The sequence below is a fragment of the Capsella rubella genome, unplaced genomic scaffold (assembly GCF_000375325.1).
Source record: "Capsella rubella cultivar Monte Gargano unplaced genomic scaffold, Caprub1_0 scaffold_7, whole genome shotgun sequence".
Lineage (NCBI taxonomy): Eukaryota > Viridiplantae > Streptophyta > Magnoliopsida > Brassicales > Brassicaceae > Capsella > Capsella rubella.
Window position 1 is genome coordinate 6240960 of NW_006238917.1, and position 22391 is coordinate 6263350.

Below are 22391 nucleotides of genomic sequence, written 5' to 3' on the forward strand. Positions count from 1 at the left end.
TATGAAAATTTGGTGATTATATTATTACAGTCGACTAGATTTGGTTAGGTTTGATTTGGTATGAGTACTAGAAATTTGAATCAAATCAGATACAATACGGAAAAGTTCGGTTCGATTTGTTACTTCGTAATCAAAAGTAACCGAACTACCCTATTTAACCCAAATTACTTGTAATTTTTTTTTGATGAAAACTATTTGAATAGGAACTGAACCAAAAATCGTGGGTATTGTTTTGTTTCAGTTTTGAATTTATTTTTGGGTTATGCATAAATCGAACCAAAAACCGTTCACTACTATAAACTGAACCGTTTAATTCTTCCGAAACCGAGCCGAATTCCAAATTTTTGGTTTGGTTTGGTTCGGTTCCGTCCATGGGATTTGGGAGTAAAGGACGGCAGGACGCAAAAGAGCTAAGCGGTGGTGTTTGAGGACGTAGCAAGGCCGGAGAGAGGTGATTTGCAATTTTGGTGCTTTAATTAAACCCTAAACCCAAAAGTAGTCCCCAAACTCGGAAACTTGAGAAGATGATGATGGATGATGACACCGAACTAGTCAATATCAGCGACCAGAAAATGGAAGACGCTTCTACTGAAAATCCTGCCGTTCCCCAAGCTGATCCTCACTCGTCTGATGATTCCGCCGGTTCTGATTCCGATTCTGAGGATGAGGCCGAGTCGAACCAGCAGATTGAAACCCTAGAGTCGGAGCTCTCCGCCAATCCTTACAACTACGATGCTTATGTCCAAGTAACCATCACTTTCTCTACCTTGCACTTTGCTAATAGAATGTCTTTCAGCTCACTCAGAACCTTAAAGCAACTTTTACTTAGGAATGATGTGAACTGGAGTTTTTCATACAGAAATTTCATATTTCTACTATCCTGTTTGTTCGATTATCTTATTGTTTGTGTGTTTGAGAAGCTTTTTGAGTTGTGCATTTTCTTATCATGTTAGAGATAGATGGTTTATCTGGGTTACATTTTTTTCTGACTTTTTTTTTGGATTTCTCATTTCAGTATATAACGCTTCTCAGGAAAACAGCAAACCTTGAAAAGCTTAGACAAGCCAGGGAAGCTATGAGTGCCACATTTCCGTTGAGTCCTTCTCTGTGGCTAGAATGGGCAAGGGATGAAGCATCTCTAGCCTCTAGGTAAAATTTTATTTGCGGTTTTCTGCCTCTTAAATTTTCTATTTCTCACACTTCCGGTTTTATCTTCGGCTTTAGATGGTTTCCTTTGATCATTTTTTTTTTTTATTACGGTTCAAGCATGTTTTATATAAGTTATAACCACCCTCTGAAATTTTTGTTATATCGATCTCTCTTCTGCAGTGGAAATGTCTCTGAAATTGTGATGCTTTATGAACGGGGACTTTCCGATTATCAGGTATGTTCTCTTTTGTACTGGAAACAATAGCTCGATTAAAGGCTTTGGTAGTCATATATATGTTGATTTTGTTGGTAGGGTTCTGTTAGGTAGGTTGACTGAAGAAGTACTCTGGTTAGCTATTTCGAATTGTTCTGTTAGGGCTACCAAAGCTTTAATAATGGTCTATATTTTCAAATTTCTTGTCTATTGACTATAAGGTAGTGAAGCTTTATAATCTATCGTTCGACTGATAATTTCACATTGAATTAATAAGGTAATAGATTTTCTTTTATGCAGTCTGTATCACTTTGGTGTGACTACCTGAACTTTATGCTAGAATCTGATCCATCAGTACATGGATACACATCTGATGGTATTTCAAAAATGAGGAGTCTTTTTGAACGTGCTATTCCGGCTGCGGGATTCCATGTCACTGAAGGCAATAGAATATGGGAAGGGTATAGAGAATTTGAGCAAGGCGTCTTAGCCACTATTGACGAGGCTGACGTTGAGGTTAGATCTGTTTCTTGGTTTTCTTCATTTTCATCTACATTTCGTTCACTGTAGTCTAGCAGCATGTTAGCAAGGTTTGTGTTCTAGGGTGAAGCCTAAACTAAGTGAAACAGAAGTGTGGTAGGGGGTTTCGTTCACTGTAGTCTAGCAGCATGTTTGTTTAAGGTTAAATAAAGCTGGATACCGCGTGCTAGGAGCAAGGTTTGTGTTCTAGGATGATACCTATACTAAGCGGAACAGAAGTGTGGTAGTGGGTTGCTGTGCACAGTTTTCAGTAGAAAGAACTTACACCTTGTTATAAACGAACCCTAATGGTTGCTATGAAATTATTTGTTGGTCTTTAGGTTCTGTTGATGTAGTTACGGTTCTTTTGGCATCATAAACTTAATTTTATTTTACAGGAGAAGAATAAGCAGATACAAAGGATTAGAAGCATATTCCACCGCCACCTGTCTGTTCCGCTAAAAAACTTGAGCTCTACCCTTATTACTTACAAAGCGTGGGAGTTGGAACAGGGAAATGACCTTGATATTGGATCAGATGATCTGAGTAAGGTTTCTCAGCAGGTTGCTGCTGCAAATAAGAAGGCACAGCAGATGTATAGTGAACGTGCTCATCTTGAAGAACACATATCTAACAAAGATTTATCGGACACGGAAAAGTTTCAGGAATTCATGGTGCGTATGGTTTCTCGTGCAGTTTATATTTGTGATAAATGTTGTGAGAATTGGATTGTAATATGCCTACCATCTGTGATCATATTGTGTGAAGGATTCTGAATCTGCGGAATTGAGCATGTTGTTGGCTACTGTTGCATTTTTTTATTTTTTGTTCTTATAAATGGCTTTAAGTAAAAGAATTTGTATATTCATATGTATGGAAACGTGATACTGTTTTTGAATTTGTAGAATTATATAAAGTTTGAGAAGACTTCTGGAGATCCTACCCGAGTTCAAGCTATATATGACCGTGCTGTTGCTGAATACCCAGTTTCAAGTGACTTGTGGATTGACTACACCGTCTATCTTGATAAGACTTTGAAGGTTCGTCAAGAATATTTATGGCTTTTTTTATCTATCATCTTTTCTAAATTGTCTTTTATGGTGGTTCTCTTACAATTTCTATTTGATCCGTACTAAGAATTTCCTGCTTCAGGTTGGAAAAGCTATAACACATGCATATTCTAGGGCGACTAGAAGTTGTCCATGGACTGGGGATCTTTGGGTGCGTTACTTGCTTGCCTTAGAGCGTGGTTCTGCATCCGAGAAAGAGATTTATGCTGTAAGTCTCAAGTTGTTGAATTGAAAACAAAAGAAATATAGTGTAGGAAAAGATACTTGCCCTAAGATAGATTTATCTCTGTTATACCATTCATGGGTTATACTATGAAATTTTCAAAAACTTATACTGAGAATATCCTATTATTCAAATTGTTGTGTACAGGTCTTTGAGAAGTCATTGCAGTGCACATTTTCCTCCTTTGAAGAGGTACAACTTTTTCTTTCATGATTTTTTAATTTATTTTCAAGCATGTATCCATTCAACTCTATCCATGAATATCTTATGAGATGTTCCTCATCAGTACCTGGATTTATACCTCACTCGAGTAGATGGCCTGAGAAGAAGAATGTCATCAACTAGGATATCAGAGACTTTGGATTATTCTCTTATAAGAGAAACTTTTCAGGTTTGTCTGCTGCTTTTACCATCATTAGTAGTCTGAGATTCCCATTTTTAAGATCTTTATATTCTTTTAGTTCTTTTAGTTATTGCATTGTTTCGTAGCTTTCCATTTGAGAAGCTATTTAGGGTTACTTTTCGTGAAATAGTGTTGTTTTTGTTTAGCTTTCCTCCTAAATTGGACCTCTTCTGAATCACTTGAATTAACTCAATATTTCTATCCTGTCAGCAAGCATCAGATTACCTGATGCCTCACATGCAAAATACAGACAGTTTGCTGCATTTGCATGCTTATTGGGCAAACTTGGAACTTAATAATGGAAAAGATCTAGCTGGAGCACGAGGTGTTTGGGATCGCTTTCTAAAGAAGAGGTTTTGCAATTTATATCCTTTATATTTAATAAATAACGGATATATATTTGAAAAAATCCAGGCAGATTACAACATTTGTCAGAATAAGGCAATCTGGTTCACTATGGTTCATTTTACTTTGTTCTCTCCAGTGGTGGGATGCTAGCAGCCTGGAATGCCTACATTGATATGGAAGTGCATTTGGGGAATATAAAGGAAGCTAGGTCTATTTACCGGAGGTGCTATACAAGAAAGTTTGATGGCACTGGCTCAGAAGTATGCACCCAAAACCCTCTTGTTTTCTGTTTTACCGTAACTTTTTATTTTGTTATCTTCACATGCAACTGAAACGGCAGTCTATTGTATGGTAAGTAGAGAATCCATGTATAAATGTCGCAACTGCAACACAAGCACTTAGAATGCGTTTTTTTGTTTCTGTTTTTGATGGTCAGGGAAGGTTTGCATACCTGACATTTGAAACATGAGAGCATTGTATGCCTAAGTTGTCATCTCTAATTTCTAAAAGTCTATATTCATTTCCTAAGAAGGACAATTTTGCAGGACTTATGCAAAGGATGGTTGCGCTTTGAAAGAGAGCATGGGAATTTGGAAGATTTTGACTTAGCAGTTCAAAAGGTACTATTACTGTTTGACTTTTCTAGAAAAAGGTGAATAATAATTTTGCTGGGTTTGAATTTGTTTGTTAATTATGACAGTGATGTTTAGATTTAAGTGTTATGCATGTTATGATAAGATAACATGCAGAAAAGTTGTGGAAGCTGTAAATTATACGAGTTGCTTAATTTTTGTTCCATAGGTTATGCCTCGCTTGGAAGAGCTACAATTGATCAGGTTACAACAGGAGTCTACCCCAGTCAAACCACCAGCTGGCCTGAAAGAGCATAACTCACAAAAGAGTACACGTGAAAAGAGAAAAGCAGGACAAAATGTAGAAGAAGAGTCTTTGGCTAAGCGGCAGAAAAGGAAGGTTCAAAAAGTGAATGAAGTTGACGTAGAAGGTCAGAGTGCAACTGTATCAAGCACAAAAAACATTAAAGCAGAGAATGGAAAAGCCGCTGATTCAAACAAAGAAGAGACTGAAGATGCCAAACCAGTGAAGCCGAAAGTTTATACAGACGAGTGTACAGCTTTTCTTTCAAATCTGAGTGTCAAGGTAAGTATATGGGCTACATGTAATATTTATGGAGACGGCCTACTGAAATAACATGTCTGAGAGTTTCCAGTACAAGCTAAAACTCTTGTTGGCAGGTACAAGAGGAAGATATACGTAAATTTTTTAGCGATGTTGGTGGGGTTGATTCCATCCGCATTCTCCATCACAAAGACACTGGAAAACCAAGGGTCTCTCTCTCACACAACTTATGCATGTGATGCCATTTCTGCTGTCACTGTTCAATAAGTCTGGAATTTTTTTGAGTTTCCATGTTTAGTTGAAGTCCTGTTGAGACTTAAAACTTTAGCTATCAGATAACTCTTGTCCAAGTATACTGCCTCTTTGCTGGTTGCAGGCGGGAGCAAAATAGAATGATATTAAGCAAGTAGATCTTTCCGTCTAAATAATTGGCAGAAAATATTTACCATAGATTGCAATTAGATGCATACTGCCACTGACTAGTTCCTAGTTTCTGTGTTATTATGCCAATATGGTGGATTAATATGGTCGATGGTGTTGCAGGGATTGGCATATGTTGATTTTGTGAATGATGAACACCTTGCAGCAGCTATAGCAAAGAACAGAAAGATGTTTTTTGGTAAGAAGATCAGTATAGCACGATCAAATCCAAAGAAGGGTAAAAAGGAATTCACTCGGCGTGGAAATGGTTAGAATTTACATCTCTTTCTCGTTTTACTCAGAGCCATATACTGAATTTGTAGCTACTTATGGTGTGAATGAACTTAAGCTGGTGATTTTACTTCTTTAGATGGTTCTGGGAATTCAAAGGACCCTTCCCAGATTCCTGAGAAGGCCAAAGCGCCTCTTGGGGGAGAAACTGTGGGTGAAAAGCAAGGACATGAAGTCCAGGTGAAAGGTAAAAACACGTTCGCTGTCCCAAGAAATGTTAAACCACTCGGCTACATAACCCCTAAACCCAGCGCAGATGAGCCCCCAAAATCAAATGATGAGTTCAGGAATATGTTCCTTAAAAAGTGAGCCTTTGGCGTGGTCCTTGTCTTCCCCTAGATACTTGTTGTCTTACTCTACTTTTCGGAAGCAATCTTATGTTGTAGACTGGGTTTCAACATGATTAAAGATTAATTTTCAGTAAACATATATCCAAGTCTGGCATGAGAACCATGTTTTCAGTAAAAAATGTAGTGTTTAAAGCAAAACACAGAGATAAAGTATGAAGTTTTTTATTTTCTCATAAAGCTTTAGAAGGAAAAGGGAACAAAGATATCAAAGGGAAAAAGTTTCAGCTTTTCCAGTCTACAATTTCAACCAATTGGGTTATTATATGATGTGTATTTTCATTTTACCAAGTGAATTGTACATGTTTTTGTTTGAAGAGAAGGAACTAAAAGTTTAAAACCCTTGTCATGAAGCAACCTTTACATGCAAACATTTTTCACTTGTACACTTGGAATCTTTTGTAGTGACTGCCAAACAAGAAAACCATATACATATATTCTTGTATTGACACCAACTTAGTGTGCATACTGCATATTGTCATTTAGTGGCAGAGCCTGTGGGGTCTCTGCAAGATAGTGATAATCTAACGGTCACAAAGTTTGAACTTTGAAGATCCTAAAAAGCTTAAAGGAGATTTAATAACAAATGATGGGTTTGCTTTTATTGACTTTTTGTTCTTTCAACGGTTACAAACTAGTCTCCTTTTTCGATACAAAACGCAGTGACCATTTTCTCAAGCCATAAGCATTTACCCAAATGAAGGTTATGAAAGCAATGAAGAAGCTCAAGTTTTGGTCAAGAAAGAAGAGGAAACGAAAGCAAGCTTGCCCATCTCAGCCTCACCATTGCTCAAATGAGTACTCCTCCTTGGCAGCAGCTGGCTCTTATGAGTACTCCTCCTTGGCAGCAGCTGGCTCTTATGAATACTTCTCCTTGGCAGCAGGGTTGCCGGTTGAGCCCACAGCGCCTCCTCTTTCGTTTTGGCTAGATGAGAGTCAGAGTTTCTGCCAGCCAGAAGAGACATCAACATTTCCTTGGAATACTCAGTTGCCTAGCCAACAAGAAGAAACCATAGTCGAGGCAAACCCGTTGTTGTTGTCTCAAGTGTCTGATCTTCGCATCTACCAGTCTTATCAGCAGTACATGGTGCCTAATCCAACTAATGACGTCCCCATTGTAGAACCACATGTAGCTACTACAGCCAAGAGATCAGTGGGAATATTTGGTTGTGTAATCGAGTTAAGTTCGAGTCTAGTTCGTTGTTTCATCCCGTGATTGAGCAAATTATAAACCGATTTACTAAATAATTCTAGGTAAGGTCATAATAATTGTTTAGAAGTGTAAAATAAAACTTTGTAAGTCATTCTAAAGAAAAACCAATATTCGTTTATTGTATTTTGAAGTTTTCTTTACTATATAAAACGTGAAATTACACCTAATTGGCTTCTGACATAAATGAATTATTACCCTCTAATTGTAATTAAAAAAACAAAGTGTGGCCAGCTAGACAAAAATTTCTTCTGCGATGGAGTGTCATTACGTCTCACCTAACTGGTTTTCTGACGTTAATACATTCCCCCAAAAGTAAAACGGGCCAACCAAGAAAAATTACATTTATACGACACTTAATATGAAAAAGACATAAAATCCAATGCACGACCGAAGGAATGCCACGTGGCAAATACTGAGTTGAACATACACTTCGCACTTTCCACGTCACAACAAAACCCCCTATTACCCTAAAGAAGGAACCACACTCCCAAAGCTCTCTCTTCATCTTCCTCCTTCTCTCACAATTCTCCACAAAAAAATCTCAATTGGCTTGAGACTGTTCGCTATGTACGGACGTGATCCTTGGGGTGGACCTCTGGAGATCAATGCGGCGGACACCCTCATCGACGACGATCGTCGTAGCCGAAACCTACAAGACCTCGACCGTGCGGGTCTGTCACGGCCTCTCGACGAAACACAACAGAGCTGGCTACTCGGACCCAAGGAGCTGAAGAAGAAGAAGTACGTTGATCTCGGATGTATCTTAGTCAGCCGCAAGATCTTTCTTTGGACTCTTGGTATCGTTGTAGCCACCGCGTTTCTCTCTGGATTCATTACTTTGATCGTTAGAACTGTGCCACACCACAAGCACAAGCCACCATCACCGGATAATTACACACTCGCTCTCCGCCAAGCTCTCAATTTTTTCAACGCTCAACAATGTGAGCTCTTAAATTTTGTATTTTTCTTACTAACTAAATCTGTCTGCGTCATTTAAACCATGGAAGAGCATTTTGTTTTCGCTAATAGACCGTAGGAAAACTTATCTGTCTTTGATATACATTCAGTTTGGTAATGATGTATTGTAGAATGTCTCGGTTTGATTTCTTATGTGATGTTGTTGCAGCTGGGAAACTTCCAAAGAAAAATATTAATAACGTAACGTGGAGGGGTGATTCTTGTCTGCAAGATGGGAAGGGAGATCAAGGACAAAGCTACACAGATTTGGTAGGAGGCTACTATGATGCTGGTGATGCTATCAAATTCAACTTCCCCATGTCTTACGCCATGACCATGTTGAGCTGGAGTGTAATTGAATACAGCACAAAGTATGAAGCTGCTGGCGAGCTCAACCATGTTAAAGAACTCATCAAATGGGGAACTGACTACTTTCTCAAGACCTTTAATAGTACTGCTGATACAATCAATGTTATGGTGGAACAGGTGAAAATACATTTTCTTTAGCTATCCCACTGGTAAATCATACTTGTGCGTTTAAACGTTTGTATGAATCACAGGTCGGATATGGAAGTCCCGGTGGAGGAGATGAATTGCATAATGACCATTACTGCTGGATGCGTCCTGAGGACATTCATTATAAAAGGACTGTATCTCAATGCTACAGTGGCTGCTCTGATCTTGCTGCAGAGATGGCAGCTGCTCTGGCTTCTGCGTCTATTGTATTTAAGGACAACAGATTGTATTCGGAAAAGCTTGTTCTTGGTGCTAAGACGCTCTATAAATTTGCAACTTTTATCAAAGCTAGATACAGTAAACCTGGTAGAGATTCTAGCAACTTCTATAACTCTACCCTGTTTTGGGATGAACTTATATGGGGTGGGGCTTGGTTGTATTACGCTACTGGAAATGTAACCTATCTTAGTGACGTTACCACTCACACTATTGCCAATCATGCTGGTGCCTTTGGGAATAGTTCTTATTATGGCGTATTTAGCTGGGACAACAAGCTCCCAGGGGCTCAGGTTAGTTACTCTTTGAGACATTCTTAGTTCTGTTTGTTATAGCCAATGCTTAGTTCTGTTTGTTATAGCCAATGCTTAGTTTCTGTATTTATGTTCTTTTAGTTGCTTTTAACCCGGATGAGGCTGTTTCTGAGCCCTGGATATCCCTACGAAGACATTTTAAGCGCATTTCATAACCACACAGGCCGAGTTATGTGCTCTTACTTACCTGATTTCACCAAATTTAAGAGAACCAAAGGTGAGTTGTCTGCTTTTTTGTTACCTTAAAACTTTATGATGAAGTGTGAAGAATAGAATTATGATCTTACCATATAATCTCTACAGGAGGTTTGATCAAGTTGAACCATGGAGATCCACAGCCTCTGCAGTATGCTGCAAATGCAGCTTTCTTAGCGGCACTATACAGTGATTATCTAGTGGCTGCTGACACTCCTGGATGGTACTGTGGCCCTAACTTCTATACTACTGAATACCTACGCGACTTTTCAAGATCGCAGGTATGCCTCACAAAATGAAGGACAACAGACAAGTTTTAAAGGACCTTATCTGATAGAAATTTTTGTGTGTCTTTTTTGGTATAGATTGATTACATACTTGGTAAAAACCCTCGTAAGATGAGTTATGTTGTGGGTTATGGCCAACGGTACCCGAAACATGTGCATCACAGAGGAGCTTCAATTCCAAGGAACAAGAAAGAGAGCTGCACAGGAGGATGGAAATGGAAAAAGAGCAAAGACGCTAACCCAAACATTATTTATGGAGCAATGGTTGCTGGACCAGACAAAAATGATGGGTTCCACGACGTTCGTACAAACTACAACTACACAGAGCCAACGCTAGCAGGCAATGCGGGTCTAGTCGCCGCTCTAGTGGCTTTATCCGGAGGAATAGCTGTTGGGGGTATTGACAAAAACACTATGTTCTCTGCCGTACCTCCATTGTACCCAGCCACACCGCCGCCCCCAGCACCTTGGACACCTTAAGCAAATCAAAATTATTGAATGTAATGAGTCCTCTTTTTGTCTGAATAAAATTAGTATTCTTCAGCTTATTACATAAAATGTGGTCTGAGAAACCAAACATTAATTGTTCCTCTGGGTTTTGTGAGGTATACAGTGTATATATTCTTTGTTTTCAAACTTATAAGTAGTTGCGTGAAACAGAAGAAAGGTTTTGTGCTTTATTGAAGAGATAACCCACTCATTGCTCCTTCTCTCTATTCTTTTCCCTCCACTTCTTCCATTTTTTATTCTCTGCTTTAAATAATAAATATAATAATGAAGAGTTGTCTCCATCTTGATTCTTGAGGTGCAGAAATGGCAGAAGGAGGAGCGGAGTCTGGTTCTCTTGAATATACACCCACATGGGTCGTTGCGTTTATCTGTTTCATCATCGTTCTCTTATCTCTTCTCGCAGAACGTGGTCTTCATCATCTTGGAAAGGTATGGCATCACTGTGTCTCTGTCTGTGAAAATCTTATGTTTTAAGCTCTCTTCTTGTTCTTCCAACTCTCCATTCTATTTGTCTTAGTGTCTGAAGCGTAGGCAACAAGATGCCTTGTTTGAAGCCTTGCAAAAACTTAAAGAAGGTATCTTCTTCCTTCATTTTCTTCTGAAATTTTAGACATGACTTGGTTTATTTTGATCACACCTGAACCCCCTGACCATATTGATGTCTTGACACAGAACTGATGCTCCTCGGATTTATCTCCCTAATGTTAACGGTGTCACAGGCCGCAGTTCGGAATATCTGCGTCCCACCAGCTCTTGTAAACAACATGTTCCCCTGTAAGAAGCCATTGGAGGAGTATCATGCTCCTCAATCATCTCATTCTGTCATCATCAATGCAAGACATCTCCTTTCAACAGGAGAAAGTCCTAACCATTGTCTTGCCAAGGCAATTTGATTGTCTTTTCTTTTTTGCTCATTTCCCTTCTCTTACTGGATCCCTTTCGGTTAAACCATTGGTCTCGTGCTTTGGTTACAGGGGAAGGTTCCATTAGTATCCGTGGAAGCGTTGCATCAACTTCATATCTTCATCTTCGTGTTAGCTGTTTTTCACGTCATCTTTTGCGCCTCAACCATGGTTCTGGGAGGAGCCAGGGTAAATTGTTGCACAACTTACAAAACAACATTGAAACCTTTGTTCAAAAGCTGGCTTAGATTAGTACACTGATTTGATATAATATGTAGATAAAACAATGGAAGCATTGGGAGGATTGGTTCAAGAAACATCCCTCTCAAAAGGGTGAGATTCTTGTTCAGGGGAATTAACAATCTTTGCAGCTTAAAATACACAAAAGTACATAACATAGTGTCGCAGGCATTGCAAGGCGCGGTCATGCTCATGCTAACGCTCATGCGCTTCACGAGTTATTCAATGCAAATCATGAGTTCTTCGAGATGCATGCTGGAGGATTTTGGAGAAGATCTGTTGTCATCAGCTGGCTGGTGAGCTATGGATATATACTACTGAAAAATGTGTTACACATGAATCAAATTACCTACTAATAGATATATTTTTTAGTTTCTGATGAGATTAGCCAATGTGAACTGTTATTATTGCAGAGATCATTCTTCAAGCAGTTTTATGGTTCTGTCACCAAATCAGAATATATAGCTCTGCGACAAGCTTTCATCATGGTCTGACTTGAATGATCTGTTCCTAACATCTTATGTAGATTTACCAAATCTCCTATGTAACAATAAGTATTTATCCTTACCTTGTCAGAGGCATTGCCGCACAAACCCATCCTTTGATTTCCACAACTACATGCTAAGAACCCTGGAAATAGATTTCAAAAAAGTTGTGAGCATAAGGTAAAATAATCAATCAGCTCTTCAGACAGACACACCGATTAATTAATGGCTTGATCCTGACACCTATTTTTTTTTTGATGTGATCATGTAAAATATAAAGTTGGTATCTCTGGCTCTTTGTCGTCGTCTTTTTGTTGCTGAACGTAGGAGGATGGAACACCTACTTCTGGTTGTCTTTCTTGCCTTTGATTGTAAGTTCTTACAACTGGCCTTCTTGTCACTTTTGATCTTAATTAATTTTATCTTTTTGAATGGTTCTTCTTATAAAGTGTATAAAAACTGCAGCTGCTACTGATGGTGGGTACCAAATTAGAATATATAATAAGTAGCTTAGCTCTGGATGTTTCGGAGAAGCGAAAGCGCGCGGAAGAAGCAGTGATCACGCCTTCTGATGAACTCTTTTGGTTCCATAGGCCAGGCATTGTTCTCCAACTCATCCACTTCATTCTCTTTCAGAATTCCTTTGAGATTGCTTTCTTCTTCTGGATACTGGTACTTCTCTTTCAACCCTCAGCTTCCCTTTCCTTAACTTTTGTGAAACAACCACATTCTTATTTACGATTTCTCCATCATAACTCATTAGTTCACATACGGAATACATTCATGTATCATGGAGAAACTAGGCTTCCTTATACCAAGACTCGTCATGGGGTAATTAATAACATGTACTCTTTTTTCTGAATAACATGTACTCTTTTGAGTATAATTAACAAAACCTTTAAAGGTTTGATATTTGGTTTTGATCAAGTTTTTCGACTGTTTGTTTCATACAGAGTGTTAGTACAAGTGCTTTGCAGTTACAGCACGTTACCACTATATGCACTTGTTACACAGGTAAAGTGTATATAGTAACCCAACATGCCTAGCTATATATATATATATATGCATACACCAATTTAACAAAATTGGATTCAAATTGTGGTATGATTTTAAAAGATGGGTAGCAAATTCAAGAAAGGGATATTCGACAATTTAGTACAGTCGACGCTGGAAGGATGGTTAGAAGATACTAGGAACAGAGGCGAATCAACGAGCGAGGCTCGTAAGATAGAGATGCAACCTATGACTCCTGAATCTCATAATGTCCAAGTCATGGGCAGTGAAAACTCATAAATGAAGTTTCAGTTTGTGTCTTAATCCAATAAAAGATCCCAAGGCCCTAATGCTATCTTTTAATTCGTTATTTCCATTTAATCCCGTTGTGCTTAACTTAAGAGCTCTCATCAAAAAGTTGTGTGGATCTATATCTATACTATCGATCCGCGCCAATGTTTCTTGCTACTTTTGAAGCTACGATATGTTTTAGTTGACTCCTTTTTAACTCCTCGTAAAGGATAATATATGTATATTTTATACAAAAGTTTAGGTATAATACATGAATAAAAGTAAAAGTACTTTGTCTGTATACTGTATATGTATTTTTTTGAAAAATCATTTCACATCACTGAAATTTTTATTGAATAATATTTTTAAGGAATATACATTAGTGGCTACTAGCTAGTGGCTAGTGTGAACTTTTGTTTATATAAGATTAAAAATTAATAATTGTAAATTTTGAATTTGACTTTCTATAATAACAAATTTTAAATTAAACATAAGCACAAAAAAAGTGAAAAAATAGGTGGCCTGGTAATCAATCGGGCCGTTAAATAAATTGGGTCAAATTAAGGCCACTTTATTAAATAAATGGAAACTAGCAGAAAGAAAGAAAAAATAACGGATATTTGAGAAGAGGAAAAGGGAAAAGTTAAGTTAATAAAAAGGAAAAAGTAAAGTTTCCTTCTGTAAAAGAAAAAAAAAAAAGGAAACTAGGCATTATATATCGTGAGAACTGAGAAGAGAACAGAGAACTAAGATATAATTTTTCTCCGAATTTTTCTTTGCCTTCTTCTTTCTCTGTTTTGCAATTTCTCTCGATCGTTTTGGTAGAAGCAGAAGTTTTGTAGCCTTATGTTCATTGTAAGAAATCTTCCAATTCTCTTGATTTCTTAGGGTTTCTAAATTTCAGTGCCAGTCGTATTTTGTTTTAGTTTCTTTTTTTGGTTTTCCGTTTTTGTTTTCCGTTTGTTGTGGTTAGTGTTTTTCTTTCATCGTTGTTTTGTTTTCTTTCAAACCCAAGAGAGATCATAAGGCAAACACTCAACTAATGGTGTTATGTCAGATTCTCTTTTGGGGATATTGTCCCGTCGAGTTTGGACCGAATGATTTATGACCGAGGCTGAAAAACCAATCCTTTACCCACGGCTTAATAGAAGTATTTCGACAAACAAATATACTTGGGATTGGTTTCAGTTTGCTGGTCTAAGATCAAGTTACCCACGGCTTAAAAATCATCGGTCTTTGTGACTGAGGTTGGAGATAAAACAATCCCTTTTACCCACGACGTACAAAATCATCGGTCTTTGTGACTGAGATTTGGGATAACCAATCGGCTTTTAAAATTCATCAGTTTTTGTGACTAAGATTTGGGATAAACAATCGGCTTTTAAAAACCATCAGTCTTTGTGACTGAGATTGGGAAAAAACAATCCCTTTTACCCACGACTTTAACAAATCATCAGTCTTTGTGACTGAGATTGGGAATTTACCCATGCCTTTAACAAATCATCAGTCTTTGTGACTAAGATTGGAGAAAAGCATTCTCTTTTACCCTCAGCTTAAAAAAATCCTCAGTCTTTGTGACTGAGGTTGGAAAGAAAACATTCCATTTACCCATGGCTTAAAAAGATCATTAGTCTGTGTGACTGAGATTGAGAAACATAAAACTTCGGTTGGATCGGACACGGCTAAGACTTTGGTTGGATGTTAAGTCTATTAGACAAAGAAGCAGAACTCTTTGGTTGGATTGGTTTTAGTTGCCCATGGCTTATAAAATCATCAGTCTGTGTGACTGAGACTGGGAAAAACATTCCCTTTACCCAAGACTTTAAAAAGTCTTTAGTCTCTCTAACTGTGAGATTAGGAAACATAACACTTTGGTTGGATGTGAAGTCTTATAGAAAAAAGAAGCAGAACATGTTGGTTGGATTGGTTTAAGTTACCACGTCTTGTAAAAATTATCAGTCTCTGTGACTGAGTATGGGAAAAAACAATAACTTTACCCACTGGCTTAAAAAAGTAACCAGTCTCTTGTGACTAAGATTGGAAAAATACATTCCCTTTCGAGGGCTGAAACTAAACACCAGTCTCTGTGACTGAGATGGCGAAAAAAACATTACCTTCACCCATGGCTTCGAATTATCAAGTCTCTGTGACTGAGTTTGAGAGACATATACTTTGGTTGGATTGGCTTTAATACCCAGGACAAACACATTGGTGGTTTGGTTGGATGTCAAGTCTTTTAGACATAGAAGCAGAACTCTTTGATTGGAATGGTTTTAGTACCCACGGCTAACAACTTTGGTTGGACTGATTTTCATACCCACGGCTAAAAATATATTTTTGACAAAGACATTGTTAAGACAAAGAAACAGAGTCGTTTGGTTAGATTGGTTTTACTACCCACAGCTTAAAGAAGCAAAACATCAGTCTTTGTGACAGAGATGGCCAAAAAAACATTCCCTTCACCCACGGCTTAAAAAAGTTATCAGTCTTTGTGACTGAAATAGGGAAACATATACTTTGGTTGGATTAGCTTTAGTACACGCGGCTAACACTTTGGTTGGATGTTAAGTCTTTTTGACAATGAAGCAGAAGCTTAAAAAAATCATCAGTCTTTGTGACTGAGATTGGGGAAGAAACAAATCCCTTTTACCCACGGTTTATAAAAATCATCAGTCTTTGTGACTGGGATTTGGGAAAAAAACAATCAGCTACAAAATCATTAGTCTTTGTGACTGAGATTGGAGAAAAATAATCACTTCTACCCATGACTAATAAAAATCATCAGTCTTTGTGACTGAGATTGGGAACAAACAATCCCTTTTACCCACGACTTACAAAATCATCAGTCTTTGTGACTGGGATTGGAGAAAAAACATCCCTTTTACCCACGTCTTCAGCAAATCATATCATTAGTCTTTGTGACTGAGATTGGGATAAAAGCAATCCCTTTTACCCACAGCTTATGAAAATCATCAGTCTTTGTGACTGAGATTGGGAAGAAAACATACCCTTTACCCACGGGCTTAAAAAGATCATTAGTCTCTGCGACTGAGAGTGAGAAACATGAAACTTTGGTTGGATCAGACACGGCTAACACTCTGGTTGGATGTAAAGTCTAGACAAAGAAGTAGAACACCTTGGTTGGATTGGTTTTAGTACCCACGGCTAACAACTTTGGTTGGACTAGTTTTCGTACCCACGGCTGAAAATATATTTTTTGACAAAGACATTGTTAAGACAAAGAAACAGGACAGTTTGGTTGGATTGGTTTTACTACCTACGGCTTCAAGAAACAAAATACCAGTCTCTGTGACTGATATAGCGTACCTTCACCCACGACTTAAGAAATTTATAAGTCTATGTGACTAAAACTGGGAAATATATACCTTGGTTGGATCTTGGATGTAAAGTCTTTTAGACAAAGAAGCACGACACTTTGGTTGGATTGGTTTTAGTTACTATGACTTAAAAAAATCATCAGCCTGTGTGAACGAGGCTGAACCCTTTACCCAATACTTAAAAAAAAGGCATTAGTCTCTGTGATTGTGGTTGGGAAACATAACACTTTGGTTGGATGTTAAGTCTTTTGGAAAAAGAAGCTGAACGTGTTGGTTGGATTGGTTTTAGTTAACATGGCTTCTAAAATCATCAGTCTGTGTGACTGAGTATGAGAAAAAACAATCATTTTACCCTCTGGCTTAAAAAAGCCACTAGTCTCTTATGACTAAGATTGGGATAATACCAGTCTTTGTGACTGAGATTACGAAAAAACATTACCTATTACCCACTATCAGTCTTTGTGACTAAAATTGAGAAGAAAAAAAACAATCTCTTTTACCCAAGGCTTAAACAAAACATCAGTCTCTGTGACTAAGATTGCAACAAAACTTTCCCTTTACTTCTTTAGTCTTTGTGACTGAGATTGGAAAACATAACCCTTTGGTGGGATTGGCTTTAGTTCCCACAGATAACACTTTGGTTGGATGGTAACTGTTAAGTCTTTAAGACAACAAAACATAACATTCTGGCTAACAACCCACGGCTTAACAAAATCATCAGTCTCTGTGACAGAGATTTGAGAATAAAAATTTCGTTTCTCTACGGCTTAAACATCATCAGTCTTTAGACAGAGACTGAGATTGGGAAAAAACACGATCCTTTACATGGGAAAAAAACATCATTAGTCTTTAGACAAAGACATTTTTAAGTCTTCAGTCTTTTAGATAAAGAAACAGATCACCGGTATATGGTCTTCTAAACAGATCACACGTACTCCTTCGGCGATTTCAACCAAAGTGTAGCAGATTTCTGTAACAATCACAGGTATTTGGTTTTCTAAACCTTTTCTTTTCTCTTTTTTTTTTATATATATAATTGTGGTTACGTATGAAATTCTTCACAGGTTAAGTTATAGACATATACTTAGTTAAGAACAAATCTTGATTTGTTCAGTTTTCAAGCAGAAAACTGCTAAGGTTCTCAGTGACATGTATTTGCTATATGATCCTAGAATTTTCTATTGATTGATAATACTACGTATGGAAATCACTAAGCTAAGGAAGAGACATAGAGAATTATATATTTGTGTGATAAAGCTTGAGCCATTTATAGTTAGAAATGTATATAGCTTGAGCTAGTTAGTAGTATACGCTATAATAGATTCTTGGGATTTATTGTCAACCTATCCACTGTTAAAAGGGTAGAACATATAGATTCTTGGGATTTATTGTCAACCTATCTACTGTTAAAAGGGTAGAACATGTATATTCTCTCATGATCAGTATCGTTAAGTATTTCTAGGCTCCATCATAAATTTAAGTACACCTTCTGTGTTTATTTTTTTTATTTTTTATTTGGTATCAACCGCTTCTTTAAGGCTTTGTTTTTAATTCCTCGTACTGAAAGACCTTCTGTGTTTATAATATCATCTAAACCTTTTCTTGATTAGAAATTATGTATTATGCTCTTCTTTGGTAATCATACGTGTCCATCTCTCATTGTATTAAATCTGTCTCCCTTGTACATGGAGATATATCTTTCAACGTAAGAAGCGACCCTTCTTGCAGATTCCCAACGTAGTTTGTTTTGAATGCTGTTTTAGAGTTATATTTCATTCTTGTTCTATCTTGCATCTTGCATCTTTTGTTTGACCGTTGCTAACTTGCTATGTTAAAATTCTATAGATTTGCTGCATATTTGTGGACTTGTGTTTTACAACTTCTAAAACTGTATAGTGAATGAATGATACCTTTATTGATTGACATCTATATGTTCTGGTATTAGCGTATGTCTCCTAGTGTTACGAACTTGATGAAACTCAATTATATATTGATCCCGTCAGAACCTTTATAATTTCTGATGCGTATTTCTTGCTTTACTTTCTTGTTTGATAACCCCTTTCTGTGATTGATACCAAAAATTCATGAACCTGGTAGTATCTGCAATTTTTGGTGTAAATGGTGTGTGGTTTCACATTGGTGTTAATTATGTAGGCAGGATCCAACATGTAGCATAGGTTTTCTGATCTCTGCTATTATAAATTTGATACTCTGTTTCGGTTCGAGGCTGTTTGAGCCTCCAGCAAAGATTGGTATAGATTTGCTATACAATTGTTACACTTGAAACTTGTTTATCCTATAGTATGTTCCCGTTAGTTAAATTATAATGCAGTAACAATAGTATACATACATGGACTTTTTTCTCTTACATATGTCTTTGTCACCTTGCTCGTTACATTCACCCAAAATGCTCTTAAACCAACTTCAAAGTCTACACAAAACTTCGAAAGTCACTTGATATTTATATTGGTTTCTGAATCTTGATACATTTTTGTTTGTCAACAACCTGAACCTTCTGGAGTGATTCTGAACACACAAGTACCTTAGTGTTATTTGTGAATTATTTCAGATAATCTTTTGTCAGTAACGTATTGAACTAATTAATTAGGAAAACATTACCCATCTAAAAAAAACAATTCATACATATACACTTTTAGCTCGCTGTGAAGCCATAAGAGGGTTGTGTGTAAATTAATCTATACGTTCACATTCAAGTCCTTGTGTGAATTTATGTTATTTGTATGAATATAACATGCTTTTATATGTTTGTATAAATGGATTTTTAAATTTCTATGAATATAACATGGTTTTTTGCCATATTGATCAAAAGAAATCTAAAATTACTAAGAACATAGTTGTAGTTCTTTAAAGATAAAAAAAAAAAGGAAGAATCAGAATTGACTAAAACAGTGGCTAATAATAATAAGGGATATTATCCTAACAGGTAAAATAAAACAGAAAAGGACATTCACATGATTCAACTTCCATCAAGATCCACAACGTTCCTCTCTCTCTCTCTCTCTCTCTCTCTCTCTCGTCTTTATCTTCTTCCCCCTCCACTCTATTTTTCTCTCTCTCTCGATAGATAAAGCAAAAAAGCTTTTTTTTTTTCCTTCTCAAAACGTCTTTCAATAATAAAAAAGAAAAGAAGAAAGAATAATAAAGTGCAGTGCAGGCCCACTGTGTCGTTGACTAATCTGGATTTAGTGGTCACACACTTGACACTAGCTTTCAAACTCAGAACGGCAACGACCGGGGATTAAAGAGTTTTGTCATGATGCGTCTCGAGCACCAAAGCATGGTTGTGGTCTCCTTCGTACGTCACGATAAGCATCATCGCATCGTCCAGTGCACGCTCTACATGCTTACGCGCCGGACACCCTCTCACGCTGCTGCACTTGTAATATCCCCTGTGCCACCACCATTATCACCATTCACCACCGAGTCAGTCCATCCATATATCAGTTTTAATTATTCATCACGAGTCAACTCAAACTCTCTCCCTTTGTATATTTATAATATATGTTTTCGTAGGAAACAACAAGTCAAAAAGAGCGTGAAAACTGAACCCACCACTACTACTAGACGACACGTTTGGTACAACCGATATAGAAAAAAAATTAATACACATTTCATTTTTTTTCTTTTAGTTTTTATCTGGCAACAATATTGACAATACACAAGTTGCATAATTTTCTAATCCTACAGATTTTGTATGCCAAAGACTCCTCAAAGTAGATCGATCATACAAAATAAAATGTAAAAATTTAGGAATAAACTAACCGAGGATGAGGAGAGCCTTTGATTGGTTTCTGACCATATTTTCTCCATGAGAACTCGTCTGATGGTATGTCAGCCATTTTGCTGCTTACCGCTGGAACTCTAATCACTCTTTTGACTCTTGATTTCCTGATTAATAATATATAAAGCTTCAACCTTTAGATTTAGATCTATGATGATGATTAGTTTTAATAATAAAGTTTCAATCTTTCTAGATTTTGGATCGAAAATAATCAAAACCTTTTCTTGGAGCAATGACAACGGCTTGAAGGAGATGAGTTACATCTTCTCTTCAACGAAGCTGATGACAGAGGAGGTTTACCTCTCGAACCAGAGACATGAGATGGGTTAGTGAACTCGAATCCTGATGACATGTGACTAGTGTCGGCGGTGTCACACCTATGGCTATGAGAAGACATGAATGAGTTCGTCGCTGAGACTGGTGGTGACGGCGCGAAGTTTATCGTTGACGGTGCTCCTCCGTTTGCGAGTATCGGAGGAGACGAAGAAGACGAACCGTTCTTCGTTGTTTGGTTCTGATTGCTGTGTGATAGAGGGGGACGACGGTGAATCGGTGTTGGACAGTAAACTCTAAACGCAGATCCACCGGCGTGGTATTGCTCTGTTTTCTGTTTCGCAAACACGGCGGTTGTCTCTGGCTTCTTCTCCTCCTCTTCCTCCACCGCCGTTTGCTTGATAAACGGCGTCTGCGTCGCGGTGGTGGTGGGGGCTCGTCTGAATCTAGCGTGCCCTGTTCTAGATCTGCCGAGAAGAGAAATCACCTTCTTGAAACTGTTAACAGCGACGTCAGTCACCGCCGTAATCTCAGTCTGACTCTTCTCCGTGGGTTGACTCTGAGTCTGACCGATGAGTTTAAGAAACTCCTCAACGCCGTGAATCCCAGCGGAAGCAGCTTCTCTAAGAGCTGTGTCTTCCATTTTAACCGCAGCGGAGATTGCAGGGAAGCCGTCTCCTTTAACTCCGCCGTAGCTGCTGCTGCTCATCATCAGCTCCACCGCCATGTTGTTAAACACAAAAGACACTTTAATAAGTACTCGTTTAAAAAAAGGTCAAAGGAGACGTTTAAATACAGACAGAGAGATAGATTCAACAGTTTCCTTGTAAGTTGTGTTGGTTCAATAAAGGAGGATGAAGAAGAGGAGAGAAATGAAGCGAGTGATGAAGAAATTAAAAAAGAAGGGGAGAGGAGAGGAGAGAGTCAACCATATGCGTTTCTCTCTCTCTATCTCTATCTTTTTTAGGGGATGTGTAGTAGTCTGAGATAGTGCATCAGTCAAATAGACCACCACTCATAGGCTTACACGTGTGGGAATTTTGTCAAGCATTTTGACACTCTCAACGTCAATGATTTTAAATTGGAAACCAGTGGAGCTCCATTTCCATATTTTTCTTCATTATTCGTTTTCAATTATTCGCAATACCAAACAAAAAAAATCTAGATATTTTTTTTAATTAATTTTGAGGCTAATTATTTAGTACGGTTACGATATAATATCATTTTGAAACAAAAAGTAAAGAGGAGACTTTTGTTGTCCTCCTGGTAGTTTAAATAAAAATGATGAACCATTTCAATTTAAAGTAAATTTTGACAAATCATGACTTTTTTCTACTTTTAACTATCGAGTTTGGCAAAGATAAGTATGCTTTTTTTTTTTTTTTTTGGTAAAGTCATTAGAGAAGAAGACTCGCTATAGTAATTTTAACGTACATAAACTTGACCACAGTTTAGGTTAGTCCTTCAATTTTACTATTTTAGTATTTAGATATATGGTGTATAATAAATATTACGTGCATGACATTGTCATGCATAATGGAAGTTTGGTATGTTGTTTCAGTATTAGTTTAATACTGTTAATGTATAATTTATTTTCTTTATGGGGTAAGTTTACTGTTTAATGGTTTTAGTTATATTTACAAATTGTGAAAGTTACTACAGCACATATATACTGTATTAAGGATTTAAGGGTTATTTTCTAACTGTAGTTGAACTAAATAATGAACAGTGTCATGAC

General features: G+C 37.4%; 5 protein-coding genes across 5 annotated transcripts; 4 read left to right on the plus strand and 1 right to left on the minus strand.

Moving 5' to 3' along the window:
• Window positions 1-422: 422 nt before the first annotated feature.
• On the plus strand, window positions 423-6292 carry LOC17877386 (squamous cell carcinoma antigen recognized by T-cells 3). The gene is made up of 16 exons (XM_023779337.1): window positions 423-746; window positions 1016-1149; window positions 1330-1384; window positions 1664-1879; window positions 2281-2556; window positions 2788-2922; window positions 3035-3160; window positions 3323-3367; window positions 3462-3566; window positions 3789-3931; window positions 4063-4186; window positions 4472-4546; window positions 4728-5084; window positions 5180-5272; window positions 5607-5751; window positions 5854-6292. The coding sequence occupies exons 1-16, from the start codon at window positions 525-527 to the stop codon at window positions 6081-6083; spliced, it is 2481 nt and encodes an 826-aa protein (XP_023635105.1). The 5' UTR covers window positions 423-524; the 3' UTR covers window positions 6084-6292.
• A 442-nt stretch (window positions 6293-6734) lies between these two features.
• Window positions 6735-7457, plus strand: LOC17878845. The gene has a single exon (XM_006284586.2). It carries the CDS (start codon window positions 6819-6821, stop codon window positions 7335-7337), a length of 519 nt encoding a protein of 172 aa, XP_006284648.2. The 5' UTR covers window positions 6735-6818; the 3' UTR covers window positions 7338-7457.
• Window positions 7458-7850: 393 nt separating this feature from the next.
• On the plus strand, window positions 7851-10499 carry LOC17879746 (endoglucanase 21). The gene is made up of 6 exons (XM_006283274.2): window positions 7851-8275; window positions 8461-8777; window positions 8852-9316; window positions 9419-9554; window positions 9641-9813; window positions 9898-10499. The coding sequence occupies exons 1-6, from the start codon at window positions 7900-7902 to the stop codon at window positions 10297-10299; spliced, it is 1869 nt and encodes a 622-aa protein (XP_006283336.1). The 5' UTR covers window positions 7851-7899; the 3' UTR covers window positions 10300-10499.
• A 133-nt stretch (window positions 10500-10632) lies between these two features.
• LOC17878841 (MLO-like protein 13) lies at window positions 10633-13330 on the plus strand. The gene is made up of 13 exons (XM_006283567.2): window positions 10633-10758; window positions 10847-10904; window positions 11002-11213; window positions 11304-11420; window positions 11510-11564; window positions 11640-11767; window positions 11885-11959; window positions 12048-12136; window positions 12237-12327; window positions 12422-12628; window positions 12720-12787; window positions 12910-12970; window positions 13073-13330. The coding sequence occupies exons 1-13, from the start codon at window positions 10633-10635 to the stop codon at window positions 13247-13249; spliced, it is 1464 nt and encodes a 487-aa protein (XP_006283629.1). The 3' UTR covers window positions 13250-13330.
• A 6336-nt stretch (window positions 13331-19666) lies between these two features.
• Window positions 19667-21588, minus strand: LOC17880636 (probable WRKY transcription factor 7). Its single transcript, XM_006283963.2, has 3 exons — window positions 20599-21588; window positions 20362-20487; window positions 19667-19988 (listed from the first exon to the last, which is right to left on the minus strand). Exons 1-3 carry the CDS (start codon window positions 21378-21380, stop codon window positions 19838-19840), a joined length of 1059 nt encoding a protein of 352 aa, XP_006284025.1. The 5' UTR covers window positions 21381-21588; the 3' UTR covers window positions 19667-19837.
• Window positions 21589-22391: the final 803 nt, after the last annotated feature.

Coding starts and splice junctions, on each gene's coding strand:
- LOC17877386 (XM_023779337.1), top strand. CDS start 525: ATGATGATGGATGATGACACCGAACTAGTCAATATCAGCGACCAGAAA. Junction 1,150..1,329: donor GAAGCATCTCTAGCCTCTAG/GTAAAATTTTAT, acceptor TCTCTTCTGCAG/TGGAAATGTCTCTGAAATTG. Junction 3,932..4,062: donor GATCGCTTTCTAAAGAAGAG/GTTTTGCAATTT, acceptor TGTTCTCTCCAG/TGGTGGGATGCTAGCAGCCT.
- LOC17878845 (XM_006284586.2), top strand. CDS start 6,819: ATGAAGGTTATGAAAGCAATGAAGAAGCTCAAGTTTTGGTCAAGAAAG.
- LOC17879746 (XM_006283274.2), top strand. CDS start 7,900: ATGTACGGACGTGATCCTTGGGGTGGACCTCTGGAGATCAATGCGGCG. Junction 8,778..8,851: donor TCAATGTTATGGTGGAACAG/GTGAAAATACAT, acceptor TATGAATCACAG/GTCGGATATGGAAGTCCCGG. Junction 9,555..9,640: donor CAAATTTAAGAGAACCAAAG/GTGAGTTGTCTG, acceptor TAATCTCTACAG/GAGGTTTGATCAAGTTGAAC.
- LOC17878841 (XM_006283567.2), top strand. CDS start 10,633: ATGGCAGAAGGAGGAGCGGAGTCTGGTTCTCTTGAATATACACCCACA. Junction 11,960..12,047: donor TGCGACAAGCTTTCATCATG/GTCTGACTTGAA, acceptor TTACCTTGTCAG/AGGCATTGCCGCACAAACCC. Junction 12,788..12,909: donor ATACCAAGACTCGTCATGGG/GTAATTAATAAC, acceptor TGTTTCATACAG/AGTGTTAGTACAAGTGCTTT.
- LOC17880636 (XM_006283963.2), bottom strand. CDS start 21,380: ATGGCGGTGGAGCTGATGATGAGCAGCAGCAGCTACGGCGGAGTTAAA. Junction 20,488..20,598: donor TGTCATTGCTCCAAGAAAAG/GTTTTGATTATT, acceptor ATTATTAATCAG/GAAATCAAGAGTCAAAAGAG. Junction 19,989..20,361: donor AAAGGCTCTCCTCATCCTCG/GTTAGTTTATTC, acceptor GTGGTGGCACAG/GGGATATTACAAGTGCAGCA.